The following is a 16658-nucleotide window of genomic DNA, read 5'->3' as shown; positions in this document are numbered from 1 at the left end:
CACCGTTAGTCATATCATAACTTTTGTCGAACATTACTCACACGAACAAAATAAATCCCTAATCATTAATTATTAAAAAATGCACATTAATTGTCCTGGTGTATTTTTTTGTTTTATAGTAAATCAAGCACCATCACTTGATAACGATTATTTATAATAATAAAACTCCAAATCACGCTTATTTTAATAAATATTTAGAAACGGTATCAACACTAACAATCTCGTTATGTCATAGCGCATGACACTATAATTTAGAAGATCCATGTTTACTTGATAACAATATGTAGATTCCCTATCACTGTAACGGTGATATTCTATTAATTAATATCGCACATTTCTAATTACGATGTGCTCTACATCAAGTACCATTGTTTATTTAAAGTGTTATTAATTTATATGTTTTTACCTTTTAATACTAAAATTTAATTAAATAATACATAATATTTAAAAAGTATTTATTAGAGTCCCAAGAAAAAGGACATATTAATTATTGTTTTTGTTTATAACAATTTAAGTTCCTACAAACGAACGATAATTATTTTCTTGCCAACCCTATATATGAGTAACTGTTTACAATTGTAAGCCGTACGTCAGAAATAGGTTTAAAATCACTGTGATATTAATAGGCTTATTCTAATAGCAATTAAAATGTGCCAAAGATCACTCTTCGTTGGAAATTAACAAAGCACTATTCGACATTTATCTAAATATACATTGTCATTGTGAAATAGCTAGTCAATCTATTGAAAAAGTAACTTTTCATTTGAGATAAGATAGACGATATTTAAACCTATATATATATCATATATAATAAGTTGGATTTACACCAGTTTTTAGTAGTGTAGCAAAATGTTTCTGATACTAGTGGCCGTAGCGCTTCTTGCCGCTTATATTTACACCAAATATGACAAAACCTACAATTACTGGAAAAGGAAGGGTGTAGTACAACTTAATCCCGTCTTTCTATATGGAGATGCCAAGCCTTTTCTTGATGGACAAATATGTGAAGCTGAAAACGCCATGTCTTACTATCGAAAATTCAAAGCTATGGGTGTACGATTTGGAGGTAAGAAGTTTCCTTAATATTATCACGAAATATTTCATTAATCCTGTTGTTATTAAAGGAGTGTATTCAGAAAACCGACCAGAATGGGTACCGGTCGACCCCGAGCTAATAAAGACAATAACAACGAAGGATTATGAGTATTTTGATCTCCACTTCAGCGAAATACCGAAGACGCTGTTTTTCAATAACCTGTTCCATATGAGAGGAGAAGAATGGAAGAATATGCGACGAAAGCTAACTCCAGTTTTTACAACGGGTATGTACAATTATTGATATTTATCCTATCAATTTAATTTGCTAATGAAATTCTATATATAACAATTCTCAATTCCATCTAATCTGACAATCTACATATTACCAAAATGTAAACTGAAAATTGATTTTCGTTCTTAGCATGGACACACTTTTGTGTCTTCTATTCTATGGAAGTTAATTAGTAATTCGAATATTAGTATGAGTTTTGAAAGGAAATGTTATATCACTAAGTATTCGCAGGTATTTTTAACTTTTTTACTTTAAAAACTAATTTATTATAATAAATTGGTATTACGTATATTTATTAAAATATTTTACATTCATTTCTATAAAATTTTCCCACTTTTATGGAAGCATACCGGCACTTTTTCAAAAGAACGATGCCGGTTACGATACATTCGTTTGTTATATCTAATAACAGGTCAATTGAAAAGTCCCCAGTCTGACACATAGATGGCGCCACTAAATTAAATCCATACGTTTTTAGTTAGCCCTATCCCTTAAAAGATGCGTGTATAAATTTGACAGCTGTCGGATCATTAGTTCGTGAATTATAGCATTTTGAGTGAAGCAACTTTTGTTATTGTGAAAAAAATTAATAAAAAGGAATTTTGTGTGTTGATAAAATATTGCTTTTTGAAGGAAAAATATACAGTTGAAGCAAAAACTTAGCTTGATGCCGAGTTTCCGGATACTGCCCCAGGAAAATCAACCATCAAAGATTGGTATGCTAAGTTTAGACGTGGCGAAATGAGCACCGAAGACGGTGAACGCAATGGACGCCCAAACGAAATTGTTACCGACGAAAACATTTGAAAAATCTACAAAATGATTTTGAATGGCCGTAAATTGAAATTGAATAAAATAGCAGACACTCTAAAGCTATCAATTAAACGTGCACATCATATCATTCACGAATATTTGGGTATGAGAAAGCTCTGTGCAAAGTGGGTGTCGAGCGACCTAACTTTTGACAAAAAACAACGACGAATTGATGATTCGGAACTGCATTTGAAAATGATCAAGTATAATAAACCCGAGCTTCTGCGCCGATATGTGACAAGGGATCAAACATAGCTACATCATTTCACTCCAAAGTCCAATCGACAATCATCCGAGTGGTCTACACATGATGAACCCGCTCTAAAGCGTCGGAAAACGCAACAGAGTCGATAACCAAATTGGGCTTCAAATTACTTCCTCATCCACCCTATTCTCCAGATCTGGCCCCCAACGACTATTTCCTGTTCTTAGATCACAAAAGTATGCTCGCTGGGAGGAAATTTTCGTCGACTGAAGAGATTATCGCCGAAGCTGAGGTCTATTTTGAAGCAAAGGACAAATCGTACTACAAAAATGGTATCGAAGAGTTGGGGGGTTGCTATAATTACCCGGGTCGCTATAAAGTGTGATACACCCCTTGAAGGGAATTATGTTGAACAACAAAAACTAATTTTGCCAAAAAAATGTGTTTTACTATGGTAAGCCGGGAACATTTCAATTGCCCTGTTAAGTATGGTGGACAGGTCTTTGTTCCACAAAAGAATGAATGAATTAATTGGCCTTTCTACAAAAATACGTCATTTAATTTGTTTTTAATTGCAATTTATTTTTATTTAATTGTTTTATATTTATTTTATTGAATTCAATTCATACTGGTAGACATCTTCAATAACTAGTTTATTCGGTTTTAATAGCTTCTAATGTCACTATACCTTATCCCACTATATGCAGACCAAAACTTTATAGTCATAAATCCATGGTCTACTTCGATAACGACATGGATGGTCCTCCTAGACTTACTTTTACCAAAACTCACAATAACATGCAGAAAACTCCTCTTTTTGACTTGACAGACAATGGAATTGCAGTATTGAAAAATGGATTCAAAATAGAAGAATTTTCATTTAACACGTGTGAAACTAATTTTCCCTCCTTTTGGGTATTCCAGTAACAACATCTAAACTAATAATGTTTAAACATCTGGAAATATTTGATCCACCAGCTACTAAACAGTCTAAAAGTTCATTGGGAGTTTCAACTGGGTTTTCGTCCAATAAGTCTTGAAATTCCTTGACATGAAAGTTGCCAATTTTAAATTGTTTAAACCAAAAGTGATAATTGGAATATGACGAAGAGATATTACTATACATTTTTAAAAGTGTTTCATTAACTTCGGTAACATATTTCTTCAAATCAAACTATAAGAGTAATGAATGTTGATAATTTAATTTTGAACGTTCAATGATAAGCGTCTGTTTACACTGAATAACTTCATAATTCGAAATGAAATACCATCAAATTTAATTTAATTTTTAGCTTAAATTGTTATATAGTTATTTACATATATACAATCACCAATTTGTCCCATAATACATATAGTACACAACCGATCAAAGTGAATATTTTCGTTGATGTTGAAAATGCAAGTATTGAATAGGAAATTCATCAAAGATGAACAGTATCAGTATATGTTCTTCAAATCCATTAAAGTCAGTCAGTAATAAATATTAACCCTGTCTTGGTAATTGTTAACACTGGATCCTAATCCCATATCCCTAAAGTTTAGTTCAATCACTGTCACTTTTTGTGTTACTATTCAATCGAATAACTAAACTGTTAATTTTAACTTGTTCGCTTGTATGTCTGATGTCTGTCATCCAGATTAAAGGTGTTATTGTAGACAATGATTTTTCCACGTATGCAAGCATATTTTGCTTGTATATCATTCCTGGCCTGCATTTCCGTCATAGTAATTATCAGCCAAACCCCATATAAATTTGATTGTATTAAATATACAGTGACAGGGAGAAATACATAATACTCTACTTCTATATCAGGCCAATTTCTAAAAAATTAAGTACATGAAACTCAATTAAACATTTCATTTACATTTACCAAATAATAATTTGAAATAGTTTAATACTAAATAAAACTTAATTCACGTTTTGTGAACCATTCCTTAATTGCAGCGTTTGTTAACCCTTTTGTTGGGATCTTTTCCGCCAATGAACTATAGTATGGTGTTTTTTCCATAACACTATCTGATGATTCCTTCAAGTTTCTTAGCAGGTAATTTTCAAACCAGAGTAAATACTCGTTATGGTTCATTTCTCCATAGTAGTCGCTCGTGGATTTATAGGAAAACACTAATTTAGCTCCAGGAATAAAATTACCCCTGTTTTCAGAATGCAGAGCAATATCTGCAATGAATTATTAAAAAATGTTATAAATAACAAAATCTAATAAAATGTTATTCCTTTTAACTTTTACCATATTCGATCAACTTCTGTTGTGTTTATAAACTTTTTATCAGCGTCTTTTTATTACCAATGGTCCATTTTTAAATATCCATGTCTCGTCTAGATTAACAAATTACAATAATCTCCTTTAATCTTGCTATATGGTTTTAAAATCAAATTATTATATTAAAACCAATATCAGGAATTTCCATTGTACCTAATCGTGGGTTATCTTCGCGTCATTTAAATCCTATATTTACTAACAGTGTATGAACGCACGACTTACACCAAGAAAATAAGATCCATTAGTAACAATACAAATCGAATTTTAGAGACTTTACAAATCATGAATAGACTGATTTCATATCTTCTTTAAAATTAGGGTAAAATTAGAAGGAAATTTTATTCGGAATTTAAAATAATATTTTTTTTTAAACTGCATTTGGTATATATATGCAGTATATTTGACGTCATCTATGACGTTCACTAGCTGTTTAATCGCAACGTTTTATCATCAATTTGTGGAAACCTATCTTAAATGAAAGGCGTACTTGTTACACCTGGCAGATATTGCATCTTCCGCTTATCACTTATTCCGATCATCTTATCTTCAAAACATATAGAAAGTAAATATTATTCAAATTAAACATCGTCCAAAGTAGAGCAAAGTTATGCTTCTATTAAATTTTTATTTCTTTACAGGAAAAATGAAAATGATGTTTGACACTTTAACAGAAAAAGCTGATATCTTATCGACTTTAGTTCATGATTTAGTTAAGTTGGACAAACCGATCGAACTGAAAGGTATTTCCATGAGGTTCACCACTGACATCATAGGTAAGTCATAAATAAAGCACGAAGATAACTTAGTTGCTGATAAATTTATCGTTTCAGGTTCTTGCGGATTCGGCATCGAATGTAACTCATTGACGGATGAAAACTCGGAATTTTACAAACACGGACAGAAACTGTTCGGTACCACTAGTAAACGGCCAACCATATGGACAAAAATAGCAAAATTCCTTTCTCTTACTTCCAGACATAACCATAAATTCTTTTTCGATCTGGAAAATTTCTTTAGGTATGTATAGGATTCTTCAGTTCAGTGTTGGAATCTACGGCAGTTATGTTTTGAAGGTGTTTGCTTAATGTTGGTTTTTAGTAGCGTTGGGAACAATCGACTGAAAACAGTCAAAACACTCGATAGTTGCAAAACAGTCGGTAGTTAAAACACGAAATAGAAAATAGTGATTACTATTTTCAGTCAAATGCGTCGTTCGACTGTTTTTATTAACTCGTGATATTAGACGAAGATGTACGAACCTTTTTCTGTATAAATTATGAGAAAGGACGGAGATAATTGCTTGGAGCAGTTAATTTTATGTGCTGATATATTCTAACGGCAATATAAGCGAGAAGTACATGTACACATTCCTTCACGTACTAACTTTAAAATAGAAATGGGGAAAAGTAATTACTGAATATTATTAGCTTGAAATTAATAATTTCATTTTAAACGAAGTAGAATCACTTTTATGTTTGAATGTTCTGTGGATCTGTAAAATGGAGCGGTATTTTTCTATCTAAATAATTCCTTCCTAATTGGAATAATACCCTACAAATGTCTGATCGTATTTTAATATGTTAATTGCTATTTTAAATGTTACGAACTTAAACAAAACCTAAAAGCTAAAGAAGTATAATGACCATAAGTACTAAATAAAAATTAAACATACATACATTTAAAATAAAGATGGCACTGGTAATTATCTAAAGCTTTTTTTAAATAAAGTAAATGATTTATGTATTACTGAACGGTTATATTTTTTAACAACAATCGATATAGTAATCCAAATATTACCTGTTATTGTTATAAAAACAGTCAAAAGTATTTTACTCTTTATCATTCACAATTTGAATTTTTTGTACCCTATTAAATGTAATTTAATTGGAATCTTGAAAAATATCGTTCCAAAATGCTGCTCTATTAATATACAATGTATTGTTATTTACAAGCAAACTACCAAAAAAACATAAAACATAACACATAAATATATATTACTATGTAAGCATAAATTGGGTACATTTTTGTCAACGTCGTGGATAGGACGACAGTGCCAGAACGTTAAAAATCAGTCGAATGAAACTGGTAGAGCCAAAAATAGTAACTAACAGTACACGACTGAAACAGTCAATAGTAAGAATAGTCAATTACTAAACAGTCGATAGTCGATTTCAGTTGATAGTTCCCAACAATAGTTTTTAGTGAATGACAATTATATTTTAAAACCATAATACACAGTTTAAATATATCTAAATGTCTATATAACACTAAACGTCTGCCAACTTTATTATTAGGTGTTAGTATGCACTTTATTCAACGACATCTATTGGTGACAATTTGAAGTATTAATATTAAAGAACCTAATCCAGCTATTAAGTTCCATGATTGAATTGGAAGACGTATTGAACGATGGCCCTGTTATAACTATCGACGATCTTTCAATCAACTTATTCAGCTACAATATATCTTACAATTTATATTTATCTATTAGTCGCTGGTGTAACAATGTTTATGTATTAACACTACTGTTTTTCTTTTTTTTTTATACTTTTAAATTTTGAGTCTATGTCCTGTTCTGGTGTTATCCAAGAGCAATATTACTTCGATATTGACATAAGGATGAAACATCCAGTAATTAGTAATTCAGTAATTTCACCAGAGTCTATTCTAAAAGGGTTAAGAAATTATATTTGATCAACTTTGCTTCTTCAGTATATTCTGGAAAGTAACGATTGAATTCATCAATCAGCACTTGTAAATGAATCTTGATGTTTTATTTTATATTTGCTTTAATAGCGTCATAATTTTTTTTCCGTAAGTGCATTTAATGTCACAAACGCAGAATAATTATTTTATTCAACCTTACGTAACCACAACAGAAGTTTTTAAATAAATTACCAAAGTTTACTTTCAAAAATGAATATGTTTGCGACGTTTTCTGATTGTTTATTTCCTGAACGTTGTATATTCAGTTTATCTAAGCATGTAACAATATCTACTTAAGCTGAATTCATCCGACATGCTGGATTATTAAACTGTTTTTACAACATATTACCTTTCGATAGCCATCGAACTTCTGAGTGAAAGAGTAGCGCCTCATACTCAGTCCATTTTGGTGCACAGTTTTTCAAAAAGGCATGTATTTAAATATGTAAAGCAAAATAGCGACTGAAACAGTTAGTTCCCAACACTAGCTTTTAGTTACTGGCAATTATATTTTAAAACCATTATACACTGTTTAAATATAGCTAAATGTGTATATACCACTAAACCTCTGCCAACCTTATTATTAGGTGCTAATATGCATTTTAATCTACGACATCTATTGGTGAAAATTTTAAGTATTAATATTAAAGAACCTAATCTAGCTATTAAGTTCCATGTTTGAATTCGAAGACGTATTGAACGATGGCCCTGTTATAACTCTCAACGATCTTTCAATCAGCTTATTCAGCTACAATTACATTATATACAGCTACAATATCTATTAGTCGCTGGTGTAACAATGTCTATGTATTAACACTGCTGTTTTCATTTTTATTTTTTTGAGACTTTTGACTTTTGAGTCTATGTCCTGTTCTGGTGATATCCAAGAGCAATATTACTTCGATAATGACATGAGAATGGAACATCCCAATGCTCCGTGGGTATTTCCTAATTTTCTTTTTTATATGTAGATAACATTGAAGGTTTGCATTAAGATTCATTCCGAGATACTTACCTTTTTACCTTTATAGGCTTCTTCAATCACTTCTGTTATTCTATGTACCTGGTGGATTGTTAAATGCTTATTAATAAACCCAAACTGACCGAACAAACAAAACTGCATTGATGCATGATTTTTCTCTGTATAATCAGTCTAGGGCATATTTTAATCAAAATGCTGCACCGATCAAAATGGTGAGTTTTATATTTCTCTTCCTTGGTAGGTCTTGCAGCAATTGTCCTGTTATTAAGTCATGCCCTGGTGATTTTTTTGGATTAATAACAACTTTGAGAATCTTGATTGCTCAACTGATTGAGTCGTAGAATTTTCACATTCTACGTCCGGAATATTAATCTCAAAATCACTATTGTTTACTCAAACAATAGTGATTTACTCTCATAATACTCATTATGATAGTAAAGAAGGTGCTAATACTTCCTTGAGAGGTGAGAGTTCGTCTAAGACTATCAGAGGTAATAATATGAAAAGCTAGCATACATTCTTTGTGAAATTTTTTATGTTAAATTCTACCGTGCAAAAGCCAAGTATATGTGAATACATGTAATATTTAACTGTGGAAATATATGCATATTTGGAAGTAATAAGTCATATTCTATTAGATAATTTTATTGCAAAAATCTGAGCAAAAAGTTTGTGAAAAAATAACATATTTATACATAGAGATCAATCATATTGAAGTCTATATAAATCAAGTCCTTCAACCATATTTACATAAAGACTTAATATTATCAGATATTATTTATGAACAGTCTAGAAACATAACAGGTCAATTGAAAAGTCCCCGGCCTACCATAGTAAATCACATTTTTTTTTTGGCAAAATTCGTTTATTCAACATAATTCCCTTCAAGGGGGATACACTGATTAGAGCGATCCTCCAACTTTTTTATACCATTTTTGTAGTAGGATTTGCCCTTTGCTTCTAAATAGGCCTCAGTTTCGGCGATTACCTCTTCATTCGGCTAAAATTCATCCCAGCGGGCAATCTTTTGAGATCTGAGAAAGAAAATAGGAAACGATTCGAAGCCCAATTCATGGATTTTTGCCATCGTTTTCACTGGTAAAGAAGCACTTTCTTTTTCTTGCGGTCGTTTTTCTGCGATTTCGTCCTTCAAAGGGTCCAGTAACGTTGTGTAATAGTCGTTGTTGATGGTCCTTCCTTTCTAAAGGTAGTCAATGAAAATTATTCTATGCGCATCCCAAAATACAGACGCTATAACCTTGCCAGCCGACTTTTGCGTTTTCCCACGCTTTGGAGCGGGTTCATCGTGTGCGGTCTACTCGGATGACTATCGATAGGACTTTGGATTGAAATGATGGTGCCATGTTTCATCCATTGTAAAATATCGACGCAAAAACTCGGGTTTATTACGTTTGTTTTGGTCAAAAGTGAGCTCGCGCGGCACCCACTTTGCACAGAGCTTTCTCATACCCAAATTTTCGTGAGTGATATGATGTACACGTTAAGTTGATATCTTTAGAGTGTCTGCTATTTCATTAAATTTCAATTTACGGTAATTCAAAATAATTTTGTGGATTTTTTAATGTTTCTGTCGGTAACAAACTCTTTTGGGCGTCCAGTGCATTCACCGTCTTCGGTGCTCATTTCACCACATCTAAACTTAGCATACCAATCCTTGATGGTTGATTTTACTAGGGCAGTGTCCGGAAACTCGGCATCAAGCCAAGTTTTTTGTTCAACTGTATTTTTTCACAAAAACCAAAGTTGCTTCACTCATAATTATATAATTCACAAACTAGTGATCCAACAGCTGTCAAATTTATACACGCATCTTCTGAGGGGTAGGGCTAACGAAAAAACATATGGATTTAGTTCTAGTAGCGCCATCTATGTGTCAGGCCGGCGACTTTTCAATTGACCTGTTTATGTCATTTATGTATCTCAAAGTAAAATCATTATCTTGTAGACCATCATACTTTTAACCTGAAAGAAGTATGCAGTTCATATATCATAATATTAACAAAACCATAACTTATTTACCTATACTCTCGTTTGAATTATTTCGTATATATTGTTTTTTTGTTTGTTTCACTCCTTCAGGGTAGTTGTCATTAGATCATTAGGGTGTCAATTATGTTATATGTTTTGTTTATACAATTCAGGTCAACTCAAGTGTAACTCTACTAAATTTTGTCTTTCCAAGGAATCGTCCTCCACTATTTTTGCCACTTACTAAATCCTCTCTGATTTCTTCTCTTATTCTAATTTCGCTTTCTTCAGCTTTCACTAAACAAATTCTAGAAACATTTCACTTATAAAAGGAAAATTAAATAGTTATCAAAATACATCGTGATCAAAATAAATATCTATTTTTTATCAGTTACTACAATTTTTCCTGCATTTTTTATGGACAAATCCCATTATTGAATTGACTACTGAAGTGACTATTTAGCACCAGCCTAACACTACTGGATGGTTAATTGTAACAACATTTGTATAAAAGTTTAATTACCTTTAACATAAAAGTCATGCACAAAGTACATTTTTTTTTTATATATATTTTAAAGTCTCCTTTTACCAACTATGGGTTTATCTGGACTGGGCCTAAAGTTTAACGTGGGCTCCGAACCACGGTCCTCAGGATTAAGCCTGACGAGTGACCAACTTTAGAAATCATCCCAGAAGACATCCGGTCTTACCCAGCCTGGTTGCCGGCGTGTCTGGGATCATTTTCCTTGTCGTATTTTACACTCTTGCCTAGAACATTCACTAATTTTAAACAATCACAAACATAAATTTACGACCATGCCCGAGCAGGATTCGAAATCGCGGCTATCGCAACAGTAGAAGGTCCGTCCCATCGCCTTTACCACTGCGCCACCCAGCCGGCCTTTTAGTACAATTGTATATTATTTCTCCCATATCCTTCACAATATTTTTATTTAAACAACAAGAATAATTTTCTTCTTAGCTTCTTGTTATCATTTTGAAATCTGCAACTATTTCGGTGTGATATATTGGTATGCCTATTTGATGTGTTGAACCTGTTTTGTGACAAATTTGGTAGCTAATATTCCAATTTTAAACAAAATTGATTTTTAAAACTTTTAAAAAATTGACCGTTAATTTCTCAATTATCTTTGTTCTTCTTGCCTTATATAAAAAAGATCAAAACACAAACAAGCTGCTAATATATGATACAGTCATTGATGCCTTATGGCTATGGTTTCTCAAATTAAAATTAATTTAGTTAATACACTTAACACTTAGTTTTAGTGCCATTTTAATATATACTCAAAAAATCTATGACCAATTAGTATTATTTGGAACTAACATGTTTGTTATATTAGGAATGTGGTAACCGAAACTTTGAAATATAGAGAGGACAACAAAATTGTGCGAAAGGACTTTATGCATCTTATGATTCAGTTAAAGAATAAAGGAAAAATTACTGAAATTAACAGTACCGATGACGATGTTTATAACAAAACTGTCGCAGAAGGTATCAATGAGCATATTATTTAATAAAAATTCTTATTTAATGATCATTATTTTTGGTAGATGGTATATCATTTGAAGAACTCGCTGGTCAAGTTTTATTATTCTTCACTGCCGGATTTGAGACATCGTCCACCACAATCTCGTTCTGTTTATTGGAACTGACACAGCATCCCGATATACAGCAGAAAATGAGAGAAGAAGCCAGAGCATTATGGAAGAAACATGGTGGTAAATTCACTTATGAAGCTGTGCAAGAGATGACGTACATTGAAAGTGTAGTAAAAGGTACAAAGAAACGTTTTAATTATAATAAAACATAAAGCTAATAATGAAATATTATAGAAACACTGAGGATGTATCCACCACTTGCAATCCTACCTAGAGTTTGCACGAAGAACTACAAAGTACCCAACACGGAGGTGATAATTGAAAAAGGCACTACATTAAAAATATCTGTCTGGGGCCTACATTTGGATCCTGAATATTTCCCTGATCCGTATAAATTCGATCCGGACAGATTTAGTGCTGAGAATAAACACAAAATCAACCCTCACGCATACATACCATTCGGTGATGGGCCTAGACAGTGTTTAGGTAAGTCCAACATTGCTTACAATGCCTTTTTTAAATATGTTGACGGACAGGTAATGTATTCTGCCAAAAAACTATCCAGATCTGATCAATAACACACAAAAGTAATATTATTTATCCATATTTGTTGTTCTACGTTCTTCATCTTGCATGGAGTGGAAATGGGAGCACGAATGTGGAAATTTGAACTTTTTAAGGAAAATGAAATTAACTCAGTGGTTGGTCGATGTTTTTTGTTAAATTCTTGGCTTTATGAGATGGTGCATTGTCATGATGCCAAATCCACAAATCTTTGTTTTTTTACTTAACCTTAAATGACGATGTTTAGTTACCATTTTCATCACTTTGGTTATATTAACAGCGACTGAAGACGTTGATGATCTACTAGAAGAAGGTCAGATCTTCCACTATATCTCGACTCTGCTGTTTTTGACAAACTTGTTGGGAATCAAGCTTTCAAAAACTTTTTCAGTCACCATCTATTCAAAATTCTAATTACAATATAATATCTAAAACTTCGAACACAACAAACAAACCTAATGACAAATTACGTTCAAACTGTGTGTCCGTATAGAGCAGGGGCTCCCAACCTTTTCTTAGTCAGGAATCCCTTTTATATTATTCTTGTTAGCAGGGACCACTATGTAGGTATAATAAAAATATACTGTACTAATCAAACTAAAACTTCAATTATTAGCTCAATAATAAATTATGTAAAAAGAAATATTTTTAGGATAAGCTTCTCTAATTTTTTATTAATGTGATATCTGAGCTTGCATCTGTTACAAGCAAGCAAAGTTCGGCTATCCTAGTACTAATATTGTTATTCAAAGCAATTCAAAGAAAATCCTTGTTCACATGAATAAATTGTTGAGAACACCATAATTTAGAGCAAAATAACCTCTCTAAGCTTAGTATAAGAAATTGATTATTTACACCAGAACAACACAAATGAATTCTATTCAAAAGGAGCCTTAGAGTTTCTGTCATTTTGGAATTTACTGAGTTCTTTCTGGATTTCTTCAGTAATTTCACCAGAGTCTATTCTAAAACTGTTACGAAATTATATTTGATCAACTTTGCTTCTTCAGTATATTTTCTAAAGTAACGATTGAATTCATCAATCAGCACCTGTAAATGAATTTTGATGTTTTCTTGTATATTTGCTTTACTGGCGTTATAATTTTTGTTTTCCACGAGTAAAATTAATATCGCAAAAGCAAAATAATTATTTTCTTCAACCTTACGTAACCACAACAAAAGTTTTCAAAAAAATGCGCAAAGTTTACTTTCAAAAATGAATATATTTGCGACGTATTCTAATTGTTTATTTCCGGAACATTGTGTATTCAATTTATCTAAACATGTAACAATATCTACAACTTAAGCCAAATTCATCCGACATGCCGGATTATTAAACTGTTTTTACAACACATGACCTTTCAATAGCCATCGAACGACGTTGACATCTTTTGATGTTGATTCCAATTCCCGTCAAATCAATAATTCCTCTATTATGATGTTGTCGTAATCCAGAAAACAAGTAGTTGACAACAATTCGAAATGTCCGTCGTTTCATCACAATGTAAAGCGAGAAATGGCGACTTTTTGATTCTTGAAACAAGTTACTCTTCTATAACCTTTGACATAAGTTCATTTGAATTAAGTTCTTCTCACTCACTGCACAACGACCAACAGCTCACCGCCTGATGGAGTCATTCGCGGACCATATTTTGACATTCCGGACCACTGCTTGGGAACCATGTAAATTAAGATGAGACATTTATGTGATATGAGATAGTTATGTTATATGTTTATTGTTAATATTTTAGGGTAAATGATGTGGCTCGGTGAATGGAGGTAAATCGAAATGAAACAGTGGTGTTTACATGATGTGACCGTTATTTATTGATAATATAAAAAATGAGAAAAATACAAAGATAAAAAGATGGCAGCGGAGTTACCTGAAGACGAGGCTTGGGCAGTCGATGGTGGCACGTCTTAACCAAACGAGGGTTGAGCACTGAATGACCGAAATACCCTTCAATCATATCCCAGATAAACGTCTCGGGGTTGCCGCCAGCTATTCGTTGTCGGGTTCCAGTTGGCACCCCGCCCGTGTTCAACATCTGGGATTATATTTCTGGGTATTTTGTAGACCGTTATTCCACGATGTAAAATTCGACATGCCTCAATTCGCTACAATACTCCCCTGCCAGAATTTTACATAAAATTACTTCAACAAAAATACAAAAATGTTTGCAAAAAATATCAAATACAAAAAAAAACATATACCAAACAAAATGTGCTGTGTAAAATGGGCTTTGAAAAAATATAATAGTTCGAAACGGTTGCGATCTGGTACGGCTGTTGATATCTTCCGGTCCTACAGATACCGTTGCATCATCGTCGCTTTGGCACTTGAATGTGGTCCATCGACGACGTTGAAAACAAGCTATTCTTCAGACAGGGCTCCCGTAATCGACGACGTGGTAGCTTATTTTCTTCGACGACGAGACGTTAGCAATTCTGGTACTTCGGCGAAGACATAACGAGTCTACGGTGACTGCAATCGGTACCTAGCTTCTGGAGCTGCTCTGTGACTAATCCGTAGTCACATACGTTAGGTTAATTCAGAAAAAACAAATAACGACGGTATCCGACCGAAGCTGCCCAAAGCCTTTTAAATCAAAATATCTGCCATTATGACGGAGACGGCGAGCGAAGGAAGACATTATGATTTAAACATAGCGCCGAAAGAAATGTTTAGCCGAAACGCTGATGATTAAGCAGTGACGTAAAAATATTCCAAAAGATTGTGAAATAAAAATTTTGACAAAAACAAAAAAACAATTAAAACGTTAATTGGAAATAATGAAATTAATCGGAATAAAATGAAAATGAATCTTGAAGGTAAAATTGAAAAGGAATCGAATTAAAAATATTTAAAATTTTGAAACAAAAAAAATATAACGGCCACGTAAAATACATACCAAACACCATGTTCCAACTACCCTACATTCACGAGTCCAAACCCAATATTGCGAAAGATCACGTCGGGGTCACCACTTTAGGGTAAATGATGTGGCTCGGTGAATGGAGGTAAATCGAAATGAAACAGTGGTGTTTACATGATGTGACCGTTATTTATTGATAATATAAAAAATGAGAAAAATACAAAGATAAAAAGATGGCAGCGGAGTTACCTGAAGACGAGGCTTGGGCAGTCGATGGTGGCACGTCTTAACCAAACGAGGGTTGAGCACTGAATGACCGAAATACCCTTCAATCATATCCCAGATAAACGTCTCGGGGTTGCCGCCAGCTATTCGTTGTCGGGTTCCAGTTGGCACCCCGCCCGTGTTCAACATCTGGTATTATATTTCTGGGTATTTTGTAGACCGTTATTCCACGATGTAAAATTCGACATGCCTCAATTCGCTACAATATTAAATATATAGGTACGGTTGCAGACTGAATCTATCAAACCCTTCATTATACGAAGAAACAAATTTTTCAAAATGTTTTAAGTATCCTCATTTCAACATTTCTTAAATCATTAATGAAAAATGTTCTGATTCATATTATTCATTTTTAAGTTCACCAAATTTGTCTGAAACAGAAACATCATCAAAAAACTATACTTAAATCTTTACATTTTTGTACTTTTCGGTATTAACATGAGAGTGGGGTATTAAGTACTTTAAGGACTCAGTGTTAAGTAATCTATACTATATGGGTGTATAAATGATACATAAACAAATATATGGGAAAATCGACAACTGCAATTATCTAGCAAACAAAACTTATTTGAAATCAGATCAGACTTTAAATAACCACCGTGTTACCATAACCACCTTGTTTGTCAGTATCTTAATAATATTATAACAATATACACAACAATTAATAACATCGCTTATTTTATTGTCGTAGGATTGAGGTTCGCTCTGTTAGAGTCTAAACTTGGACTGGCCATGCTATTGAAAGACTTTAATTTCACTTTGCACGAGACCACGCCTTATCCACCCAAATACGTGGTGAATAATTTCATTCCAACTGTGGAAGGAGGGGTACTACTCAAAATAACTAAAGCAGATTAATACAGTTAAGTTCCTTATATTACAATTCAAGAATGTATATTTGTTATTTTTTAATATATGTGTTAAAAATGATGTTTAGTAATTTTAATTCATTCGCTTCCATAAATAAATATTAGAGCACTGCCATAAGATAAATGGTACTACTGTTACA

The 16658-nt window shown here is 32.7% G+C and overlaps 1 protein-coding gene across 1 annotated transcript; it reads left to right on the top strand.

Annotated features, from left to right (window-relative positions):
• The first annotated feature begins 288 nt into the window (after positions 1–288).
• Positions 289–16579, top strand: LOC143204613 (putative cytochrome P450 6a13). The gene is made up of 8 exons (XM_076417286.1): positions 289–1066; positions 1125–1322; positions 5266–5400; positions 5458–5644; positions 11666–11817; positions 11877–12101; positions 12159–12410; positions 16341–16579. The coding sequence occupies exons 1-8, from the start codon at positions 850–852 to the stop codon at positions 16505–16507; spliced, it is 1533 nt and encodes a 510-aa protein (XP_076273401.1). The 5' UTR covers positions 289–849; the 3' UTR covers positions 16508–16579.
• Positions 16580–16658: the final 79 nt, after the last annotated feature.

This window comes from Rhynchophorus ferrugineus, unplaced genomic scaffold (genome assembly GCF_030347505.1).
Source record: "Rhynchophorus ferrugineus isolate W39M unplaced genomic scaffold, kcgeb_rfMv2 rfM11, whole genome shotgun sequence".
NCBI lineage: Eukaryota > Metazoa > Arthropoda > Insecta > Coleoptera > Curculionidae > Rhynchophorus > Rhynchophorus ferrugineus.
Note: the sequence above shows the minus strand (reverse complement) of the source record. Positions and strands in the feature narration are given on the sequence as shown.